This window comes from Serinus canaria, chromosome 4 (assembly GCF_022539315.1).
Source record: "Serinus canaria isolate serCan28SL12 chromosome 4, serCan2020, whole genome shotgun sequence".
Classification (NCBI taxonomy): domain Eukaryota; kingdom Metazoa; phylum Chordata; class Aves; order Passeriformes; family Fringillidae; genus Serinus; species Serinus canaria.
In genome coordinates this window covers 1,500,235-1,521,652 of record NC_066317.1, presented here as the reverse complement: position 1 = coordinate 1,521,652, position 21,418 = coordinate 1,500,235, and the positions used below count along the sequence as shown (strand labels likewise).

Genomic DNA, 21,418 nt, shown 5'->3' with positions numbered 1-21,418 from the left:
CCTCAGGACAAAAGGCCCAGGTACCAGCCCACAGGTCACCGCCACCAGAAAAAGAACAAAAAGGTATTAACGGCGTTACTGCCCTCCTCATCGAACCGTTCTTTAGGAAAACGTGACAAAAGGGATTCTAATATTTCTGAATATTTGTTAGTAATTTCTAACTAGACTGGGTGAGGGCAAGCGGTGGGCAAAGGAGGGGCCCCCCTCAGGTGACGCTATGGGCGGCTGAGGTAAAAAAACTAAACTTCTGAGGTAAAAAAAAATGCGGTTTTTTTAAGAAACCCTTGGCAGACAGATATAGTCACATCCGTGTGCTCTTCATGGCAGAAATTGCAATCCCAGGGTATAATTTTCACACAAAAATCTGGCTCTGTTTAGGTCAGTAAGAAGCCAGATTTTGGAGGGGGCGCAGGACAGGCAGCATGACCTCCAGGGATTCTCCCCTGCCGCAAGGGGAATTGGCCATCCCAAAAACCTCACACTGCTGCAGGTAGGCCAGAGGAAAGCCTGATGACTTTCAGATTTATCAGGAAAATTCAGCACATCGAAACAGGCTGCAATCCCACACAACACTAACTTTCCACCCGGCAAGTCAGGGGTTTCAGCTCTAACGCCTTAGGTGGCCACACTGACAGTCAGCTGCTTCCCTCAGGTTTTTAAATGCTGAAACTGCATTTTCCACTCTCTGTCCTTCAGACTAAGTCAAAATGCCAGGTCAGTGCATTTCTAAGTAAATTAAAATTACGCTATTGTTTATAGGACACCTTTAAAAGCCAGCGTTTTACTGGGCAGCAATGGTGTAATTAAAAAGCATTTCATGACGTTTGCAATTCTCCTGTCGGCTGCATTAGCCAAAGCGCTGAATGGGTCTTGGAGCACTTTGTCACAGATGCTGTCAGACTTAAGTTGGCCACGTAAATCTAACAGAAACACATCACTGATCTTTCTGGCACATTCCTGCTGGCACACGCTTAACCTCCGTTCCCACCCCTACACTTCCTCCTACCCACAGAACGTTTCATTTTTTTAAGCGGCAAGTTAAAATTAAACCTCGGTTTCTGCAGTAGGAAACACTTGGCCAGGAGAGACGCTTATGTAACGTGCAGGCTTTATGTCTCACATTAATACCGGGCTGCTGGGGATGGCTGAGGGTCACATGAAGGGCTCTCCTCGGCCCCAGGGGCTGGCAGGGAGCTGCAGCCTTACATAAGGGGGAGGCACTCTGTAATCTCCCTTTATCCAGCGTGCTGCAGAGCCTCAAGAATTCCTCTGAAGGGCCCTCGGGCCGGCCAAGTGCTTGGGTCCTGGGCTGAAGTTCTCTGCTTTTCAGCACAGCTCGGTAAACACAGGGCATTCCAGCTGAAAGCAGCGAAAAACAATGAGATTGCAAAGCTGAGCATGGATCGGGAATACAAAAAAAGGGAAACAGCGTTTTGTTTTGAAAAATAACACAGTGTGTAAATAATTTTGGAAAATACTACAAGGCAACAGAAGGTCAATTTTTTTGGACAGCAGATTACAAAGAGGGATAAGGAATGTTTCCCAGTATAAGCACTTGTCTTAGCATCACATCCTATGATTTTCTGATCATCATTTTTAGTCTGATTAGACTAAAGAATAGCTGGAATCGATTGTTCTTAACAACAAACCTGTTTAACATTCTTTAAGAAAAAGGCATCCTGCCAGGATTCCAAGGCAGATAAATTCTTGGTCCTCAGCAATATGAAGGCACCTCCTGAGATTTGCTGTTTTTACAGAGGCAGATTCCCTCTCCTAAGGCAACTTCATGCCACAGCAGTTCTGTCGAGTGAATAAATGCAAATTCTCTTGTCCTAGGATGACCTTTATAGTCTCCCATAGGTGCAGAGGCTCTGATTGGACATGTAACTAGGGAAGCTCTGAGATTCCATGGAAACCTCAGTGCCAGCAGTTGCCCAACAACACGGTGCCCTCTAAAGGAAACTCTCACAAACAGAACCTGACAAGCTGCCAGACATGCAGCAGTGGGTGTTTTTTTCCTTTGGAAGCAAGCAAATCCAAGGAAACATGGGTGGAAGATGTGCATCCCTTCAAGAGATGTTTCCTTGCAGCCTGCTTGGCTCAGAGGAGAAGAATGCCCCTAACATTCCCTCGGTCCCTGAGATTTAGGGATCTGCTTACTCAGTTAAACAGAAAGCACAAATAGAGATAAGTGCTCAAGATAAATTCCTATGGTTATTCTAATTTTTTTTTTCTCCTATAACATTTGCCTGCTTATTTAAAGAAGGTTTTGAAGAGAAACCTGGCAAGCAGGCCGTGAAAGACTGGAATGTGAAGCACTTGGGCACCGAGGTCAGCATTCCTTTGGAAATGTGCATAAAACGGGATTTACCTGGAAAGCCCAGAAGGGTTGAGAGTGCTGCTGTCAAGAGGCTGTGCTGCTCTCAGGGCTGGAGTCTGTCACCTGCAAGGCTCTTACAAGGCACAGTTTACAAAGGCATCAGCCAGCAACAGGAGGGTGACTCCCTCCCTGGCTTCCTCCACCATTGGGGTTTGGGATTCCAGCTTGCCTTTTCCTACTCATTTCGCTTCATCCTAAAAAATTTTTTCTGGGTTCAGCATGACTTACCTTCCCCTCGTGTGCACTTAGGAGAAGCTGGTGCCAGCTCTCTCCCCCTTATCCATCTTGGATGCAGCAGTGACAGCAGGACTGTCTTCCCAGACCACCTGGAAGGGGAATATTCTTCACCAATAGGTTCTGCCTGTTGAGACCTTCAAGCAGGGATGGGAGCGAGGGGCAGAAAATCATCTCTCCTGGAAAATCAGTCTCCAGGAAGGGGGTGTAAAAGGCTTGTCAGTGATGAAGCCCAACCTAAAATTTTTTTATTGCAAGAATCCGTCTGTGCCTTTGGCTCATCCCCACAGCCTGGGCAGCAGGGGAGGGGGGATTCCTCCCCTCCACCCTGCTCAGGGGAGACCCCACCTGGAATGCTGCATCCAGCCCTGGGGTCCTCAGCTCTGAGAGAACATAGACCTGTTAGCAGAGGGAGGGAGCACCTCTGCTGTGAGGAAAAGCTAGGGGAATGAGGATGTTTTCAGCCTGGAAAAGAAAAGCTGCAGGGTGACCCAAGGGCGGCCTTGCAGTGCCTGAAGGGAGCCTGCAAGAAAGATGGACACTATTTACAAGGGCTGGAGTGACAGGACAAGGGGGAATGGCTTCACACTGACAGAAGGCAGGGTCACATGGGATATTGGGAAGGAATTCTTCCCTGTGAGGCCCTGGCATAGGTTGCCCAGATAAACTGTGGCTGTCAGATTCCTGGAAGTGTTCATGTGCAGGATGGACGGGGCCTGAAACCCGGTCTAGCGGTACTTGTCCCGGCCCATGGCAGGGGATGGAAGGGGATGATCTGTAAGTTCCGTTCCAAGCCAGGCCGTTCTAAGCCAAGCTCTGTGACAGGAAAAGCCCGCGGTGACAGCCGCTTGCCCCATGCCGGGGATCCGCAGCGCGGGCAGAGCAGCGGCCACCCCCGAGCCCCGGGGGACAGCCCGCGGTGCCCGCGAAGCGCTTCCCGTGCAGCGCCTGCCGGGACGGAAGGAAGGAAGGCGGGAAGGTCGTAGGGGCGGAGCCGCGATCCTCGGCATGGCCGTGGTCGCCGCCGCCCGCCGCGCTCTCTCCGCGCTGCTGCTGGGCCGGGGCCCGGCGCTGCCGCCCGCGCTGCGCCTGCCCCGGCCCCGGCCCGCCCCGGCCCCGGCCCTGGTCGCAGTCCCGACCCCGCTCCGCGCCACCCTCCGCGCATACAGCCAGGTACGGCCGCGCGAAAATGGCGGGCACCGACCCCTGCGGGAAACCGCGGCCTCCCTCCCTCCCTCAACCGGGGCTTTTCTCCTGTGTCCGCGCCAGGTCACGGATGCTCCGTCCCACGAAGGCCGCCTCTCCGAGGAGAAGGCCGCCTCACCCAAGGCGGAGAGCGACACTGTCTACCTCATCAGGGCAGAAGGATTCCCGTTCTCGTGCACCGAGGAAGATGTTCTTACCTTCTTTGATAGTACGGGTGTTCATTCTCCTGGCTAACTGTTGTGCATGCTGGTATTAGCCCATTAGTTCATGGCTGCTTTACAGGAGGAATATTTAGAGACCGTTAGCCAGAGAAAGATGAGGTCCTGTTATTGCTGCAAAATTATTCACAACTGACACATATAAAGGGAATAACCAACATCCACACTGCTGGACACTGACTAGAAGCTCATCATTATGGTCTCTTAAATTTATTTGCACAAGTCTTTCCCTTCTTAATCAGTGTCTCCGGAGCAAAGGCAATCCAATTCAAAGGGAAGCTCTTACAGGCCATTATGGCTGGCCCAAACTCCTCTCTTATTAAGAAGCCGGAGCTTTTTACTAATTAGTTCAAACTGCAGTGTTGTTTTCTGATCCTAATCCATAGCTTTTACGTATCTTTGTGGGGCTGATCCTCCCTACTGTCATACTGTGCTGCCTGCATCCCCGGGGACCAGATGCAAATTTTTAAATTACTTGCTAGCCTGCCCAACTAAAGCAAGTCAGTTTGGTGTTAGACTTCCTGTCAGAAATGTGAGCGTTGTGCCCTTTGTTCTGCAGTGCTGAGGGGATGAGCCCCCAGCCCTGCAGTCAGGGCGCAGAGATCCCCGTGGCTGATGCAGTCCTGTGTGTTCCTGTGTTGTGTGTCCCTCGGTTTCCAGGCTGTAGAATTCGCAACGGTGAGAACGGGATACACTTCCTGTTAAACAGGGATGGGCGGCGCAGGGGGGACGCCTTGATCGAGCTGGAGTCCAAGGCGGATGTGCAGAGAGCCCTGGAAAAGCACCTGAGGTACATGGGCCCACGCTATGTGAAAGGTGGGTTTGGAGCAACAGGAGTTAACATTGCAGGGACATTCCCCGGGGAATGAGAGCTCCTGGGGTAGTGCAGAGGCGAAGGGGAGAGCCGAGCAGCAGATCTGCCACCACTGGGCCAAAATGTCCTGGGCTGGCCAGGGAAAGCAGAGGGGCAGGAGCCCGGAGCATGGGCTGGGGGAGGGAGCAGCATGGAGCTTTGCAGGGGGGGAAGCTGCCTTAGGGTAGAGAGGGAGCGCCTGCAGAGCGCTGCCTTGCAGTGCCCTGTGGGACAGCGCTCCGTGGCCGTGTTCCTTGCAGTGTTTGAGGTGCACGACAGCGACGTGGAGGGCTTGCTGCGCAGCCTGCGCGACGAGTCGCAGGCCATGAGCGACGGGGTGGTGCTGCTCCGAGGCCTCCCCTTCACCTCCACCGAGGAGGACATTGCAGATTTCTTCTCAGGTAACTCAGCCTGGGCCGTGCCCTTCCTTTACCTGGCATTCAGTTCCTTAGGTTGGTGCTGTTGTTCCTCACGGGACAAGGCAAAGCACCTGCAGCCTCAAACACCTTAAACACCACAAGGAGTTGCTGTTCCCCACAAGTCACACAGGCTTTCTGAGCGCCTTGCAGAGTTTCCCTGCCCTCTGACCTTGTGCAGGTCTAACCCAGGATCAGTACTTTGAGCACTCTGATTTGGGGCCAGGAGGAATTAAGGAAAAAAACTGCCATAATAAGAGAAAATTTCCAGAACATTTGTGCTCTGAATCTACTTGTTGTCCAGAAGCTGGATTCACTTACTTGAAACCTCAGATTGATTCCTTTTTTTAATTAAGTATTCTGTGAAAATTGCCTTAAAGCAAGAAAATGGAGTTTAGAAAAGGCACTTAGGCCAGCATGAGCAGTTGTTTCAGAACTATTTAGCTGCCCAATTAGCTAGTCAAAAACCAGAAAAATAAGGGGGGGAAAAAAAAGTCTTTCTGAGCTACAGCACAAATTTCTGCCACAGTCAATGCCTTTTTCTCCCCTGCCATCTCTAGGTTTGAAAATCACAGACATAGCTTTCATTTATCGGGGAGACAGAAGAACAGGAGAAGCTTTTGTGCAGTTTGCCACCCCGGAGATGGCAGCTAAGGCCCTGCTACGGCACAGGGAATATATGGGAAGCAGGTAGGTGCCTCCCTGGAGTTCAGGGGCCAGGAGGACGTGGTGTGAAGCACCTGTGGAACTTGAAGCTTCCTGCTGGGTGAAACAGCTCATCTCACAGTGTGATTGAGGGGGGCAGAGGCTTCTGCAGTACTCATAGTTTGGGGGGCTTGGGGGCCTCCCAGAAGGTCTCCAGATTTTCAGGTATTCCTGAAGGCATTCTCATCCCAATGAAAAGGGGTGACAGCCTCCAGAGTGGGGAACAATAGATAGACACAGCCTGCCCAGGCCTCAGTGCACAGGGATCCTGTGCCTCCTTCAGACACATGATCCTGCCAGATTTGCAGCAGGTTCCTCCATGCTTTGGGCAGTTTTGGCAGCTCCCCTTCAGCCCAGTGCCCAGCCAGTGCTTCCCAGGAGTGCCTGTTTGAAGCACCTGCCTGGAGTCCATTCCCAGCAGGGAGTGCTGGCCAGCACTGCACCATCTCCCACCTCTTGGGTGACCACATCCCCTTGGGGAATTACACCATTTTATTCCAGAGCACTGTGCCAGTGAAATGAACTCAATATTCAGTGCCTTGGCAGGGCTCTCACCCCCAGTACCTGAGCAGAGCCAAGGCAGGACATGGCTGGAAGGTGCTTTCTCCGAGCCCTGAGTGCCAGGTGTGCCACGTGCTCTCTCCCTTTGGGCTCCAGGTACATAGAGGTGTACGTGAGCAGAAAGCACCAGATGCAGAGGCACATGCCCTACAGCAGGCAGCTGACTGCCTATTCCAGGGCGAGAAGAGAGTATGAGGCCATCTCTGAAGACAGGGGCTGGAGAGACACTGCAGGCTCCCATGCTGAAGGAGAAACCAGTGAGTCCCTCCCTGTCATGAGTGCTCCTCGAGGCCCCTTCGTGTCACCCCACGTGCCCACGGCTTTCATGTGAGGGAGGGGGCACTGCAAACACTGGTGATGGTTTTTCCCTCCGTTCCACAGAACTGAGCAGGGAAGGAGGAGAAAGCTCCAGGAACGTTTCAGAGTCTGAGAGCGCCTCATCACCACCACAGCACTTTGTCCACATGAGGGGTTTTCCTTCCCAAGCTAGTGCCCAGGACATAATAAATGTGAGTAACAGGCTACGGATGGCGTGTGGCTCTGTCATTACCTGTGCAAACCCTCAGGGATTGCAGGCTCTTAGTTAATTGGTGTCTGTTAGTCCTCACTGCCATGTGGCTTTGGACTGCTGTGGCCTCAGGCACAACACAGATCTGCTCCTCTCCATGAATAAGAAAGAATTAAGGCTGGCTGGGATGTCTTAATATCCATCACTGGGCTTGAGGAGCCCTTGAGAATCTAAAGCAAATGATCAGAGTAGCTGACTGCACAGAAATGTTAACAGTGTACGTGGAGCTGCACTGGTGTGTACAGAACATGGATGCCATGTGAGGATTTTTGGTCCTGGCAGGAGTTCCTATGCCAGGAGCCCACAGCGGGTGGGACAGGTGGCTGGGCAGTGCCTCAGCTTCACCCAGATGGATCAGGGAGCCTTTTGCTGCTCAGGAGCTCAGACCCCCTCCATAGGCTGGCAGGTTTCAGGAGTAAAAGCACCGAGTTTCTGGGGAATAGGGTGCATTACTGTTGTTTCTTTCTCACCAAACTCCTTCCCGCTTTTGTTGTTATTATATTGCAAAGGTTCCATATTGCAAGAGTTTTTTACCTCCTGGGTGTTTCCCATAGGCAGCTCCTCTAAGCACTGGCTCTTCCTTCGTCTCACGGCTGACTCCAGTTCCCCCTCACCAACCAATCCACTCTTGGATAACACTCTTCTTCTTACTGGCTACAGCTGTGCCCTGTTAGAGTCAGGCCAGTTCCTAATCTCTAGTAATTGGCTCAGCTGCAGCTCCTTAAGGGCTAAGATTCCTTTCTATACTACCTTTAATCCCTTACATTGTATCCCCCTACACGCTTTTCAGTTTTTTGCTCCGCTGAGGCCAACGAGGATCTTGGTGGAATATAACTCCCATGGAGATGCCACAGGAGAGGCAGATGTGCACTTTGAGAGCCATGAGGACGCAGTCGCAGCGATGGCCAAGGAGGGGTCCCGGATGGGTAAGTCAGAAAAAGAGAGGGGGTCCTACAGCCCTGGGACTGAGACCTCAGGGGGTTTGGTACAGCTGGTCCGGCTGCTGTTGTACAGTGTGCAGAGGGATCACTTGAGTGTGGCTTTCCAAGTTGTGATGTGCCGTGGGCTTTGAGGAGGAGAAAAAAACCCAATGTAACACATGCATGTGTCTGACAGCCCACGTCTCTTCCCTTTCCCAGAGTGCAGTGCCATTGAATTGTTCCTGAACAAACATCCCAAGGGACAGGAGAACTGCTAGTGACAGTGGCGCAAGTTTGGTGAGCACATCCCTCTCTGTCCTTCCTGCTCTCTTTGTAGCAACGCGTGCCCCAGGCTCACAGCCCAAAGGGTAAAACATGGAGGGGCTGAAGGGAACCACCCCCAGCAGGTGTCCAGTCTGGATTCCACAGGCACCAGTCCTGCAGCACAAAAAGCTCTGATGGGGTTATATTCCCTGGCAAGGAGAGGAAACATGGCTGAACATTTCCCAGAGATGTGGCCTCATAGTAATTGGCCTTTGGGATGGGGTAGGGTTTGGTGTGACCATCAAAGAGGGTGGACAGCTTGTTCCATGAATTCCCCTCAGAAAAGGGAGGTGTGTGGGGGGGTGATGGTCGCTGTTCCCCAAGCCCAGCTCCCTGCGCAGGGAGGGCAGCCCACCCATCCTGGGTTTGTAATCCAGGCCAGGGAGAAGCACTAGGGGCAGGTTCAGGATGTGCGGTCCAACCCCTTTCCTTGGCAGCTCCCTCCTGTTGGTGTTTGTGATGGGTGAATTTAATATCCCCCACCCCAGGCGCCTGTGCTACTGCCCCATGTGAGCATGTCCCACCTGGAATCTGGGGTATTTTACTATTGCCAAACTCCACTGTTTCATTCTAAGAGAGGATTAACTGGGAATAAAATACAGTGCCATTGGAGAAAAACAGCAGTATGTCCTCACTGAGGGAGTGAATGATTTTTATTTTTCCTCTCCCTGGTTTTTAGGCCAAGCGAACACATTCCGTGGACACGAGCGTGAAGATCAGGTCCAAGTGTCACCAGTCAGCGAGGAGGACAAGCTAAGATCAGTTCAGCCTTATGTAAGAGCTTGTAATAAATGTGATGGGCTGTGGGGCCTTGCACCAGCTGCAGCGGGAATGGCCAAGGCTCCAGGGGGGAGCCATCCAGGGCTCCAGGTGCATCAGGCTGCATTAATAAAACACCAGGATTGCCAATTAACAGCTGAGTGATCTAAGACCTCACACAGGTACACACTGTTGCTCTGAATCCTTTCATACTTCCAGCCCAAGAAGAATGGGCTGGAAAGACCACTCAGGAGGCAGGATATAAATGATCAAGATTTTTTTATTGTGTGGAACAAAATTAACATCAGAAAACCTGTCCCCCCACCATTCCCAAGGTCCAGGTGTGACCCCACCCTGGCATCACACAGAGTACCTGAGCACAGAGGGAGCTGGCAGCCAGCAGAGTCCTGCTCCCACCTTCCAAAAGACCAAGCCCATGGCAGCCACCAGTGCTGTGCTCTGGAGGGGCTCAGCCACCTCCCTGCTCCATGGAGTTTAATCCTCCATATCCAGATTAATGCTCCCTCTGCATTGCCTGGGTCTTACTTTCTGCTCTGGGGCTGAGTCGCACGGGGGTTGGGTGCAGGAGTTCACACTGCTGAATCTGTACAGGAAGTACTCTAAACTAATCCACCTCCTGTGTCTCATCCCTTGAGAGAACTCAGGAATTCACCTCAATTCCAGACTTTTGGTATTGCAACACTGTTAACAACTCCCGCCATACTTGAGGGGATATCAGCAAGGAAAAGGGTCAGGAAGCTGCCGTTGGGGTCAGAAGAGCAGAGAAGAGTACAAGTTGGGTGGCTGAACATGCCAAGTGCTAAAAGGATCAAGGAGAGATGATTCCTGGTACAAAGCAGTACCAACCATGTCAGTACCTCGGCTCCAAGAAGCTTTTTCATGTGGTTTCAGCCAATCTAATGACCAGAACATCCCCCCAAGGAATTAACTAGCCCCTAACAACATCTGTCCAAACCCCAGTGCGTGTGTCACACCAATGCAGCTCTCAATGAGCTACAGGACATTCTGTGGTCTCAGACTGCAGGATGTGCCAGTAGGAAAAGGGAGTCAACACTCCTGTGACACAAGAAAGCCACCACCGCTTTTTGGACTAGCAAAATCTCTTGAGGGAACAGTAACAAAGACTGATGTGGCACAAACCACAAAACCTCTCTCAACTGTATGTGCAATTAAAATTTCTAACAGGTGAGAACTGTTCCCACTTGGTTTTGATCCAACAAAAAGTGAAATGCCAGGTTTATTGTAACAACATTTCCATGTGCGCAAGGCAGAGAGGTGGGTCCAAGTGGCCCTAAACCTCCGTGTGACGGGGATTGGGCCCAGCCCTTAAAGCCCAGAGGGGGAACAGGACATTCACAGCTTGGTTTGGGGTGTCCCTGTGCAGACTAAGCCCCTGGTCAGAGCCCTGAGCCAAGGAAATGCAGGGAGGATGTGTTCACAGGTGGCCCACCTACCCCTGCTCATAACCATCACCCAGGGTTCCCAGGATGAGCCAGCCTGTCCAGGGCAAACGGAAAAGGGGAAATGGGATTTCAAGTGCAGCCAGACATGAGGAATACCCACACTCCTGTTGGGTTTTGGGGAGCCTTTGCTCAGCAGCAGCAGCAGCACACACCCATGCCACACGTGTGAAGGTGAGAACACTCTCGCCTTCCACGTGTGGACAACAGCTCTGGTTTGGGCAGGGGCTCCCAGTTCTGAGACTGTTCAGGCACACCTTGGGCCTGCCCCATGTGACATTCCCCATGGAATTCTCCACAGCACAGGCTGATTTAAGGGCTCAAACTGCTGTTTTAGTAAGATTCTAAACACCAAGAAGCTGCTTCCCATCTGACCTCCAAAGCACATGGGCAAGTGTCTTCACATTCCCCCTGAGCAACTCCAGAAACACCATCAGCCACAGCCGCTGTTTGTCACCTGTGTGCCACCCGTCCCCTACCAAGGGGGGCTGGAATACTGCAGGATGAGCCGCTGGTGGCAGAGGTTACAGACACGCTCGGGGTTGATGCTGGACGGGAGGGGCAGCTCGTGCACCGAGCAGGCTTCACAGAAGGTGCCCCCACAGTTCTTGCAGATGTTCTGGAATGCAGGAAAAGGACAGAGCAGTCAAGGAGAGCTCCAGGTCTTGGCAGATCAACTCAGGGAAGAAGCTGCTAAGGAGGAGGAAAACCAAACCACAGAACAGGGCAGAGCAGGGAACCATGACCTCATCAGCATTTAACAAAGTTCTGTTAAGGGCAGAGGGGCCGGCAAGGGCTCATTTCTTGGAACAGCTCACCAGCAGGCATCTGTGATTCCACAACAAAAAGCAAAGGAACTGACAGACACAGGGGGTGGGAGATGGCAGTTCAAGCCCGGGACTTGCCTTTCTTTGGCTCCGGCTGCCCTCCTTCTGGCAGAGCTGGCAGATCTCGGCATGTCCAGGCCCCGACAGCTGCTCCTACAGCCCAAGCCAAAACCAAGACATTCTGCTTTACACAGCTCCTGTGGCAGAGCTCAGCAGCAACAAGGGGGGAACTAAACATGGTTTGCACTGGGAACAAGCTGGCAGCAGCAGAAATTCCCAATGGACAAGACAGCACAAGGCATCCCAGTGGCTCTCTGGGGTCTGGCTGTGCCTTGCCAGGGGCATGGAGGAGAGGGAAAGGATTTTGGTCCAGCTGATTTACAGGAAAAGAGCAAAACCACCCACCTGCTCTTCCTGTGTGCTGCTGGGTGACCTACAAGGGAACAACAGCATCACTTGGAGCAGGCTTTCCCTCACCAGAGCCTTTAAATAAAACATCTGTGCTATCAGGGAATTCTCTCAACCCATTTTTAAGACCGCCCCAGATTTTTGAGTGGCACTCCAGGTTCAATGGGAAGAGCAGAAGAAAAAATTGCAAAATGCATTCAGAACAGAAGAGAAACATGGATCATGAACACAGAAAAGACTGTTAAGGTGTTAGAGCAAAACAGTTTGGCTTTAAACACAGGCCTGCAGGTTTGATCCCTACCCCTGCTGTGAGACACAGCCAGGAAGCACCACAAGGCCTGTAAACCATCACCCTGACCCCACTTGCCTAAACACTCAAGGTGAAACAGGGGTAAAAAAACCATGTCAGGCCTGAAAGGTGTTTAACATCTGGCAAAGCAGATTTGAACTGCTTTATGCTATTTTAAGAGGATATTTTCCTGATTAAGTCATTGATTAACTCACTGATTAACTCAATGGAGAGTGCCTCGAGGGCACAGCAGAGCCCTGACAGGCAGAGCACTTCCAGTGGGCTGTTCCATCCCGAGCCCAAGCCTCAGCACTGAGCCATGCCCAGGGGCTTTGAAAACACCTTTTAACTCCTAACACCAAATACTCAAATCCTGCAGCAAGAATCCTCCTCTGTAATAATTCAGCTTGGAAACAAGTGACCTGATCCACAAGTTTACACAGCCATCTTCTTAAAATCACACTTGAAGTTCTTTCTCCAACAGCTTCTCTTTAGGAGATCCAAACACCCTTCTCCTTTCCCTCACCAAAGATACTTTGGACATGAGTTCCAAGGTCTTACATTTAGCTTAATCAATTTTTCTTGAGTAAGAAAAATTAGCAAACAGCAGGTTTAGATGGAAGAAATTTCAAAGGTAAAGTAAATGGGAGAGACACAGAACTTTTCCCATCTGAAAGCACTGACAAACAACGGAACCTGCTCCTTCCCTTTGAGAGCTAGGGAAAAGCAGCAGAGAACTCAACCAAGGGCATGAGGTTGGAAATCCTTCTTAAAAAGGGAAGTTGGGCTATTTCCAACTCCCTGTTGGCACTGAAATCGGAGAAGGGAAAGCAGGACTTGGGAGAGGCAGAGATGAGATCTGTGTCCTTCCTTACCTGTGTGGCAGGACACTGTTCTCTCTCAGTGGCTGCTTCAGTTTAGCATCTTCTTCCTGGACTTGGAGCTTCCCATCCTGCCAAAAGGAAACACTCAGCCATCAGCTGCACCAGAGGAGAACTCCAGTCTCCCTCCTGCCACACTGCAAGGGGAGAACTGGCATTGCTATTTTGGGATACTGCTCTGCCCCCTCCTTGGCACAGAGGGCTATCTGGGTCCCAGTTTCCCCTGGGAGCAGCTCTCAGTGCTTCCTCTCTGCTGTGAGCAGAGGGGAGTGTGCCTCTCAGAGGTGGGGAGAGGTCCCATGACCTCCTGTTGCCAGGGGCCACAGCCACCAGTTGTTACTTGCAGAGCAGAGCCTAAGAATGAAGATGGGCTGAAGAGGTTTTGTAAAAGCTGACCAGAGACAAACTTTCCCATTCAGCAAAGAAAATAATCTTCCTCTTCTCCCCAGCTAGGTCACAGCTGAGCCACGAGACCTAAAGCACTTCACTGAAATTGTGCAATACTGGTCAAAAAAGACAAAATGGTCTGCACCACTCAAGCAGACCAGAGAGAAACAAGGAACTGCAGAAGCCATCTCTGTTACTGCACAGTTCTCATTGCAATTCAAACTGCCTGTTCAGAGCGTATAAAAATCTTCCCAAAGCTTGTGGCACATGAACAACAACCATTTACTGCCCAAGAAAGCTCAGTAAAAGCAAACAAGCCAAGGGAAAGTGTACCTCAAACCCGAGCCAAAACCCAAGTCACATTACCTGTCTGAGCCAATTCTTTGGGCCTTTTTTGTTTTCTTGGCTGCGCTGGTGATTGTGAGACCATCTGTCTCTTTCCCGCCTTAGCTCCAGTTCTAGGTGGCTCCTGGAATGCCAGGTGGAATTGTGAATAAAGGACAGTTTGGGGACACTTGGCATTGACAAGTGATGAGCTGTTTGACCCTTTCTTCACACCCCTAACTCGAGAGCTAAAACTGCCTCTTGGAACCCAAGGTTGTCTCGCAGTGTGTTTAGCCATAATGTGTCAGGATGAAACATCTCCAAGTCCTTCATCTAATTCTGGCACCATTTAGCATCCAAGGGATGCAAAACCAGACCCATTAGCCTGTGTCCTCCTAAGCTCACCCGTGCACACCCAGGACCTCACACCAATGGCTGACCAAAGCCACTTTGTGCTAGTCAGAGCAGCTTTTGGAAAAAACAAAGAAAAAGCTGGGCCAGGAAGGGAAGAAGGGACAAAAACCTCCATGCATTCAGGAATGCTCCCACAGAGTTCATCCCATGTGGCATGTGACCTTGCAACAAGCCACAGATGGGTCAAGGCTGCAGGAGATGCTCTCCTCTTTAAAGGAAAGAGATTTGTCTGTGTCCCTGTCACTGCTCAAGTGATGAGGCTGCAGGGGAACATGTGATGGCTTTTGACAAGGTCTCTGTTTGAGTTCCAGCCCAACTAAGAGCAGTTCCAACAGGGGAAAAAAAAAAAAAATCCAAGTACTGTGTGTCAGATAAGACAACCAAAATCACTGTCCTTGCTCCAGCACCTGCAGTGTTTGCCCCAGGCACAGACTTGGCTGCTCAATCCCTGCCCAAGGGCAGCAAATTGTTAATGTTAGCTTTGGATTCCCAATTATGATGGCATCACAGAAGGTTTGAATTGCCAAGCACCTTACAGACTATCTTGTTCCACCCTGCGCCATGGGCAGGGACACCTTCCACTGGATCAGACTGCTCCTAGCCCTGTCCAACCTGGCCTCGACCACTTCCAGGGATAGGGCATCCACAACTCCTCTGGGCAGCCTGTGCCAGTGTCAAGTGATGTTTTTACCCAGGGCTTCCCTCCCTGGAGCTCCACCTCGTGGCATCTAACACACAACTTGGCTCACTCCCTTCTCCATCCCCTGCCTCCCTCTGCCACCATCCCCCCTGCTCTCCCCTGGCCACAGCACCAACAGCCCAGAAAAGAGGTTGGAAATGGGTCTCTTCACCGCTGCCTGGAGAGCTCTTCCACTTCCAGCTGGAGGCTGTTGATTTTGTCCCCAAACTCCTGCTTGAAGAGCCGGTTGTCCTGCAGGGCCAGCTGCCGCTCCTTCTCTGCCTGTCGCAATCTGGATTTGAGCCACATGAACTTGTGATAAAAAACAAAAGCCATGGTGGGGAGGAAGACTGAGTTTAACCAACAAATAAAAAACCCAGTGAAAAGGTAAAGCCAAAAAAAGAGAATGGTAAAAACAATGGAAAGGAGGAAAAAAGTTCAAAGCAAAGCAAAATGTAGGTGAACCAGGCAGAAGCTCTCGTTTTCAATAGTTTTTATTCTATCACTACAGTTTACAGCCATTAGATGAGAAACAGAAAACATCACTTTTATCCAGATTCGAAGCAAACCTCAAGTACACAGAATTTTAAGTCCAATTGGAGTTTAATGTACGTTACATTTCAGCTTTGCACAGCTAACTGGAACTTGCAACATAGGTTGTAGCTACTCTATTGAGAATTAGTGCATGTTCCTGGTCTCTCCCATGGATGGACACTTTGGGCTCAAGCCCCAGGAATCAATACACTGCCACATTCCCACTCGGGGCCTGACATCAGAAGCAGCCAGATCCTTGAATCTGTCTGATTTCAGCACAGACCTCACCATCCAAACCCCTGTTCCTACAGCAGAACTGTGCCATGAGACAGGGGCTTCACAGCCTAACCAGCTATTAACACTCCTTGATCAAAGCTTCCACCTTTCCCTTAAGATTACTTGTTCTCCAGGGAGTTAGGATGAGTTTCTAGTAGCAGGTTACTGAGGGGTGAGTTTATAGGTTCAAGCATGCAGCTTGGGCATGGCAGGGAGGTTCCCAGCAGGGCTGTGCTGGGAGCCTGGGGAACAAGCCCCACAGTGGCCCACGCTCACTTCCACAGGGACCAGGCTGAGCCCTGTGGAATTTTTAAACACACCAAGGTGCTCCCTCCTAGGCTTGTCACATCTGACACCCACTGCCCCAAGGAGCACCATCCCATGGGTCAAAGGGAAGACTGCCACCAAAGAACTACTACAGCCATCTCAAAGAGCAAAAAACCCCTTATTTGACACAGAAACTCCCCAAATCCAACCTTCCAAAAGAAAAAAAACCTTGAGGAGCACTTACAAACATAAAGCCTGCAAGAGACCAGTGCAGGGACTTCAGTGATCCAAGAATGTTAGTTTATAGTAGTTCAAGCTACAGTTACTTCAGATTTTGCACCAGGGTTTTAAACTGGCAATTATTTTTCCTATTAAGAGGCATTTCCAAGCATTAGCTCTTGTTCCATTAGCAAATTCCATTTATTTTGAGCAAGGCAAACTCACAAGAAAATGCAAGAAGTGTAAAAGGCAACTCTTTTCAGTCACCAACTACTTGGACAAGTAAACGGAAAGGACCAAATTTCCATCTCCACTCCCCACTGCTGCACACTGGGTTCCTTCTCCCTTTCTTAATGCTTATGCTTCCTTTAAACAAAGACCAGATTATTTTTTATAAAACTGGTAACTTCCCTTTCTGGGAAGGGAAGAGACCTCCCAAAACACCTCTCCTCCACTTCCTTGGGTCAGGAAGGACCACAGGGTATGTCTGGAGGGATTCCTGGCAGAGGTAGAAGCAATGCAAAGAGAAGGAGGTTTCCAGGGAACTTACCACTCTATCGTGTTACTCTAAGACACCTATAGCTACTAATTCTGGACACATGAAGTTTAAAGGAATAAGGATAAGTCCCCACCCTCCCCCCAGGTCCCTAAGGCAGAATCCAGGCAGGCCGGTTACGGGAGGGCCGGTGTTCCCGGTGCCGGGCCGGCGTCGCACCCGCTCGGCTCGGACTCGGGGCTGGACCCACAGAACAGAAGAGATCGGGGAACGGCTTGGGGCACGCACACAACTACTGTCAACGACTTCCAGGGATGCATTTCTCGTCTACTTCACAAAAGGGCAACACAGAGAAGGAGCTGACCGTCCCAGCTGGCCGCGGCCCCGGCTGAGCCGCGCGAGCCCAGGGCCGCGCTGCCGCGCGCGGGGACGGCAGGGCCAGGCACGGCCACCTCGGCCACTCCTGGGCGCTCACGGGCCAGCTCCTTGGCATGGAACACGCTTTAAATGGCAGGGCTGGGGACTGTTATACCCGACTACATCTCGGCAGAAAAACTCACTGATTTTAAAAACTCGGCAAATTCCAAATCAACTTTAGGTGACAATTAACATTTGAACAGTTGCTTTTAGCAATTCTCAAGTTCTCTCCTCATAAATGAGTTCTGATGTCAGAGCTGTGAGGTGGCCAGACATAAAAATGTCTAATGATGCTTCTGGATCAGTTTGTTTGCTGCACTATTTAAGGTTTTTGCCTGTTTCACCAAATCCTTTTCACTGTATAAGTAAGTCAGAATGAGGATGATGAGAACATGGAAAAAATAAGAACAGCAAGAGAAAAAGAATATATGAATTAGCTGAGTAGGTCTCATGAAACATTTTCAAACATAAATATGTCCTAAAGAAAACCACCCTAAAGTGAGAGCACCCAATGGAGTGCAATGCACTGCTCATTAACCAAGTCCCAGAGGTGCTGCTCCCACTGCTCCCTTCAGGCAGCTCTGTCTAGCAGAGCACTGGGACTCTCCCCTGGCCCATTCTGGATCAATGGGACACTACACTAAAGGACACACCAGGTGATCCTGGCTCCAGTTTCCTGTCTTACCTTTGTTCCAGCTGTTTGATGGTGGCAGCCATCTGATTTGTTTTCTCTTCCAAGCGGCTGTTTAATTCACTCTTCTGTTTCACTCCCATGTCTGAACTCTGGGAAAAGGAGCAGTGGGGGTGGTGTAAGGACTAGTAAATCCCAGATAAACCCCCATCAATCATTTGGCACACAGAACAACAATGCAGAAGGCAAAGAGGCAGTAAAAAGTGCTGGAAAAGCAAACACCAGGTCATTACTGAGAGGACAAATGTCTCGCTGTAGAGGTGCAGGCTCCATCTGGGCCCCACAACAGGGCAATGCCACCATCCATGAAGCTTCCTGCGTATGGAAAATGCATGATGCAGTGTCTGCTAATATTCAATATCTTAATATAATTCAGCTGCTTTGAACAAAGCCATTGGCTCAAGGAGAGCAAAAGCAACTCCTTCCCTCACCAAGTTGATTTTGGGATCTATTCTGGGCATTGTGTTGCTGTTTGGAAGAGTCTGCTTGTGTCACCACACATGAGTCACACCAGGGGCCCTGCACACCAGACTGTGCTGGAATACAAGCTCACACTGCTCTTTTCTCACCACAAAACCACCCAAGAGGCTTTCCCCTGTCTCACACAGAATTTCTGGACCATGATGGATTTTTGTTCAGAAGAAATGGCATTCACCTTTACTCTCCGCCACGTCCCCGTGTCCTCACAGCAGGACAGGAGCGTGCTGCACAGCCTGTGACACCTTCCACAGCCATCACCTCTCCAACAGGCTGAAGGAATAAATGCACAGCAGCTCTCACTTTCATCAGGAATTCCCTGCATTTCCTTAGCTCCCTACCTGCAGCTTGAAAGACAGTTCATGCTTAAGAGCCCTGAGATCGTCCAGCTGCTGCCTGAGCGCCACCAGCGCATCCTGCTTTTCACAGACGTCCTTCTCCAGCATCTTCATGGCCAGCTCCATCTCCTGCCGCATCCCGATCTGCGCCTCCAGCTCCTTCTCCACATCCTGCAACACAAGGAGCCCCCAGCATCTCCAGGAGCTGCCCTCATGACCCAGGGGTAACCACCCTTCCCTTCTGCAGTCCCTACCACGAGTGTGCTGCTGCCACAACTTCAGAGTGACACGTCAGACACGTGCCTTAAGGAGAGCAACTCCCCAGGCCAGTATCACAGCCAGGCATGCAGCATGGCTAGCAGAGAGTCAGGGAATTCTGCATGGGCCTGTCTTTAGGATAGAGGGGTCTAAGGGAAGATTTTATTTCCCAAAGCAGATGTTATTTCCTTAATACCCTCAGATCAGGCATTTTTCTCCCCCCACATGTATCTAACAAGAGCTCAGCACGGCCATGACCCTCTGCAGCCCTGAGCCCCGAGCCCCCCAGTCCTCACCAGGCGCAGCTGAGTCTCCTCCTTGAGCTGCTTCCGTGCCTCAGTCAGTGCCTGCCCGTCAGCACTTCTGTCCTTGGTGGCCTGAGGTAACAGACACAGGTCACTTGCTATTGTGTACTGCCAGCCCTCACTTGACCTCATTACTGGCTTTTCCCCAACACCTGGAATTCTGCAATGATTCAGGACAAACCAGCCCAACTCCTACTTCCTGATTTGCCTGTCCCCCCCACGGTAAGCCCCCTCCCTCCTGTCCCCTGACACCTTGCTCAGTAAGCTGTGGGAGCTCCCGGCTCCATGCACGCTCCCTGCTCCATCCCTGGGGGCAGGCAGGATTCCCTGGGGCAGGGCCCATCTGTTCCCTCTGCACAGGGCCCACCTGCCATTCCCCTAATCCCCTGGGGGGGTTGTGTGAGACAAGCAAGGCCATGAACTCTGCTCCAAAGCAGGCCTTCAGGCTGGGCCTGCCCCAGGGCTCAGCCATCACACACACCAACCTTCCGGCTGGACTCCAGGATGTAGGAGCTTTCCTCCTTAACCCGCTCCATCTCTTCCTGCAGTGTAATGATCCTGTTGTTGGCAACTGCAAGCTGGGAACAGAACACAGCAGTTAATGCACCAAAAACATTCTTGACTTGTTTTTTTCTCTCCTGACCCCAGCAGATGAGGAAGATTTGCCTGGAAATGGAGGATGAGCAGCACACAGCACCCTTTGGGACAGGACACCTGGCTCAGAGGATTCCCAGGGATGACAGCACTGCAGGCCAACAGATTAATGTAAGTGTTTGGTCAGAGGCAAAAGGAACTTGAGAAACTCCTTCTGGCTTTGTAACTCACAACTCCTGTAAGGCTCACACACGGGAGCAGCTCAGAGACATTCCAAGCGATCAGCCATGCTATCCTGTGACAAACCCAAACACAACTCCTGGATGTGAGTCTGAGGCCTTGGCAGAGCTCAGGCCCGACACACACAGGGCTGTGACATGTGACACAAGCGTGCCTTGTCCCCACAGCCTCACTGTGCACATGGTGCAGGCTTGCCCTGGCACCTTCATTGCCAAACCCCAAAAGCACTGCAGGCAGCACTGCAATTCATCTCCTGGTACCACACCACTGTGCTGGCAGTACACTAAAAGGCACTCGTTGTGCCAGGTAAGACCTCCTGCCACCCATCTGCCAAGGAACTGACCCCAAACCTTTTATGACATTTATGGCATCAGTAATGAGCTGCAGACCCATGTTAAAACACAGACTGCACCTAAGCCTCATGTACCACTGTTTCTCATGCTCAGGCTGGACATCTCACTTAGAATGACATTTTTCCCATTACTTTATGCAAATTTACATAAACACACAGTTGATTTTCCAGCTTGTGCTCAGTAGTGACGAGCAGTGAAATTCCTTGGCAGGTCAGCTATTCCAGTTCCATCATTTAACACCCCTCATTCTGTACACCAGACATCTGAAAGGAATCCCTCCTCCCTGGTTAACCCCTAACTCCCAAAGGCCAAAGCATCTGGTGGTTTTCTGTGACACTTACCTCCTCAGTCAGCTTTGTGTTGGATTTCTCCAAAGCATCCACCTTGGCCTGCAGGTTGTTTACTGTAGCACTGTTGAAGAGAAAAAACCCTGCAGTAATCCCTTCACTTTTAAAAATCCCATTTTGTCTTTTGTTCTACAAGATAATAAAAAGCCAAGAAAAAATGTGTTACCTTAGATGTCTGTTGAGCTCTTCTACATAGTTCTTCTGGTCCAAAATAGCAGTTATCTGACCATCTCTGAGAAAAAAGAAACAGGGCAGCCTGGAACACCTGAACACACATTCCCAAGAGGGGAGCAGGAAGACAACTGTGTGTGCACCTACCCTTCGCTGCCTTTTGTGCTGTTCCCATCTTTCAAATACATGGAGAAATCGATAACTCCAACCTGCAGAAGGAAAATTTGCATTTGGCATTAAACACTTGGTTTCTAAGACCAACCCACTGTTGCCAGGTGTGCAAGTCCAGAGTCAGAACATCAGCACCTGCTGTACTTCAGCAAGGGTTAATTACATCAGTAAGCTATGCAAAATCAATGATTTTTCCATTTTAAAGGTGCAGAACAAACTCATTAAGTGAACACCCAGTACCTGGGAGTCCAGGTCCTCTCCCTTCATGCAGAAGTTGGCATCGATGACATTCAGACCCACGAGGAGGCCAGCAATGATGGCACCTTCCTCCTCCATCATCAGTGCATTGGGCTCGTAAAATTCACTGTGGGATGCAGGGCAAGAGATACAGAGCAGTGAGATGGGAAAGACGTCAAGATCTTACAAGAGA

General features: G+C 50.7%; 2 protein-coding genes and 1 long non-coding RNA gene across 9 annotated transcripts in view; 1 reads left to right on the top strand and 2 right to left on the bottom strand.

Annotated features, from left to right (window-relative positions):
* Nucleotides 1–97: 97 nt before the first annotated feature.
* LOC127059539 (uncharacterized) lies at nucleotides 98–3,324 on the bottom strand. Its single transcript, XR_007777473.1, has 3 exons — nucleotides 2,963–3,324; nucleotides 1,650–2,706; nucleotides 98–1,359 (listed from the first exon to the last, which is right to left on the bottom strand). It is a non-coding gene; the product is annotated as an uncharacterized LOC127059539 (long non-coding RNA).
* A 130-nt stretch (nucleotides 3,325–3,454) lies between these two features.
* On the top strand, nucleotides 3,455–9,298 carry GRSF1 (G-rich RNA sequence binding factor 1). Its single transcript, XM_030239482.2, has 10 exons — nucleotides 3,455–3,787; nucleotides 3,884–4,028; nucleotides 4,699–4,854; nucleotides 5,152–5,292; nucleotides 5,868–5,997; nucleotides 6,670–6,830; nucleotides 6,955–7,082; nucleotides 7,932–8,067; nucleotides 8,281–8,358; nucleotides 9,065–9,298. Exons 1-9 carry the CDS (start codon nucleotides 3,470–3,472, stop codon nucleotides 8,337–8,339), a joined length of 1,374 nt encoding a protein of 457 aa, XP_030095342.2. The 5' UTR covers nucleotides 3,455–3,469; the 3' UTR covers nucleotides 8,340–8,358; nucleotides 9,065–9,298.
* A 108-nt stretch (nucleotides 9,299–9,406) lies between these two features.
* Nucleotides 9,407–21,418, bottom strand: part of RUFY3 (RUN and FYVE domain containing 3) — a 32,301-nt gene continuing 20,289 nt past the window's right edge. For 4 of the 7 annotated variants that reach the window (XM_018923535.3, XM_030239581.2, XM_018923534.3 and 1 more), the window contains 14 exons: nucleotides 21,229–21,352; nucleotides 20,965–21,026; nucleotides 20,813–20,878; nucleotides 20,641–20,710; nucleotides 19,598–19,690; nucleotides 19,104–19,184; nucleotides 18,553–18,720; nucleotides 17,729–17,826; nucleotides 15,007–15,126; nucleotides 13,784–13,886; nucleotides 13,025–13,101; nucleotides 11,858–11,885; nucleotides 11,531–11,605; nucleotides 9,407–11,244 (listed from right to left, as the gene is read on the bottom strand). In XM_018923535.3, coding sequence (XP_018779080.1) covers nucleotides 11,101–11,244; nucleotides 11,531–11,605; nucleotides 11,858–11,885; nucleotides 13,025–13,101; nucleotides 13,784–13,886; nucleotides 15,007–15,126; nucleotides 17,729–17,826; nucleotides 18,553–18,720; nucleotides 19,104–19,184; nucleotides 19,598–19,690; nucleotides 20,641–20,710; nucleotides 20,813–20,878; nucleotides 20,965–21,026; nucleotides 21,229–21,352 — 1,309 coding nt within the window. In that variant the 3' untranslated portion in view covers nucleotides 9,407–11,100. Of the gene's footprint in view, nucleotides 11,245–11,530; nucleotides 11,606–11,857; nucleotides 11,886–13,024; nucleotides 13,102–13,783; nucleotides 13,887–15,006; nucleotides 15,147–15,312; nucleotides 17,401–17,728; nucleotides 17,827–18,552; nucleotides 18,721–19,103; nucleotides 19,185–19,597; nucleotides 19,691–20,640; nucleotides 20,711–20,812; nucleotides 20,879–20,964; nucleotides 21,027–21,228; nucleotides 21,353–21,418 lie in introns of those variants that run through there. The other 3 variants (XM_030239582.2, XR_007777472.1, XM_018923539.3) reach the window with 3 other exon arrangements.

Bases quoted from the DNA above. Each gene is read 5' to 3' on its own strand.
- GRSF1 (XM_030239482.2), top strand. From the start codon at position 3,470: ATGCCGGGGATCCGCAGCGCGGGCAGAGCAGCGGCCACCCCCGAGCCC. The intron at 5,293-5,867 runs GTAACTCAGCCT...TGCCATCTCTAG, and splicing joins CATTGCAGATTTCTTCTCAG to GTTTGAAAATCACAGACATA. The intron at 7,083-7,931 runs GTGAGTAACAGG...CACGCTTTTCAG, and splicing joins GTGCCCAGGACATAATAAAT to TTTTTTGCTCCGCTGAGGCC.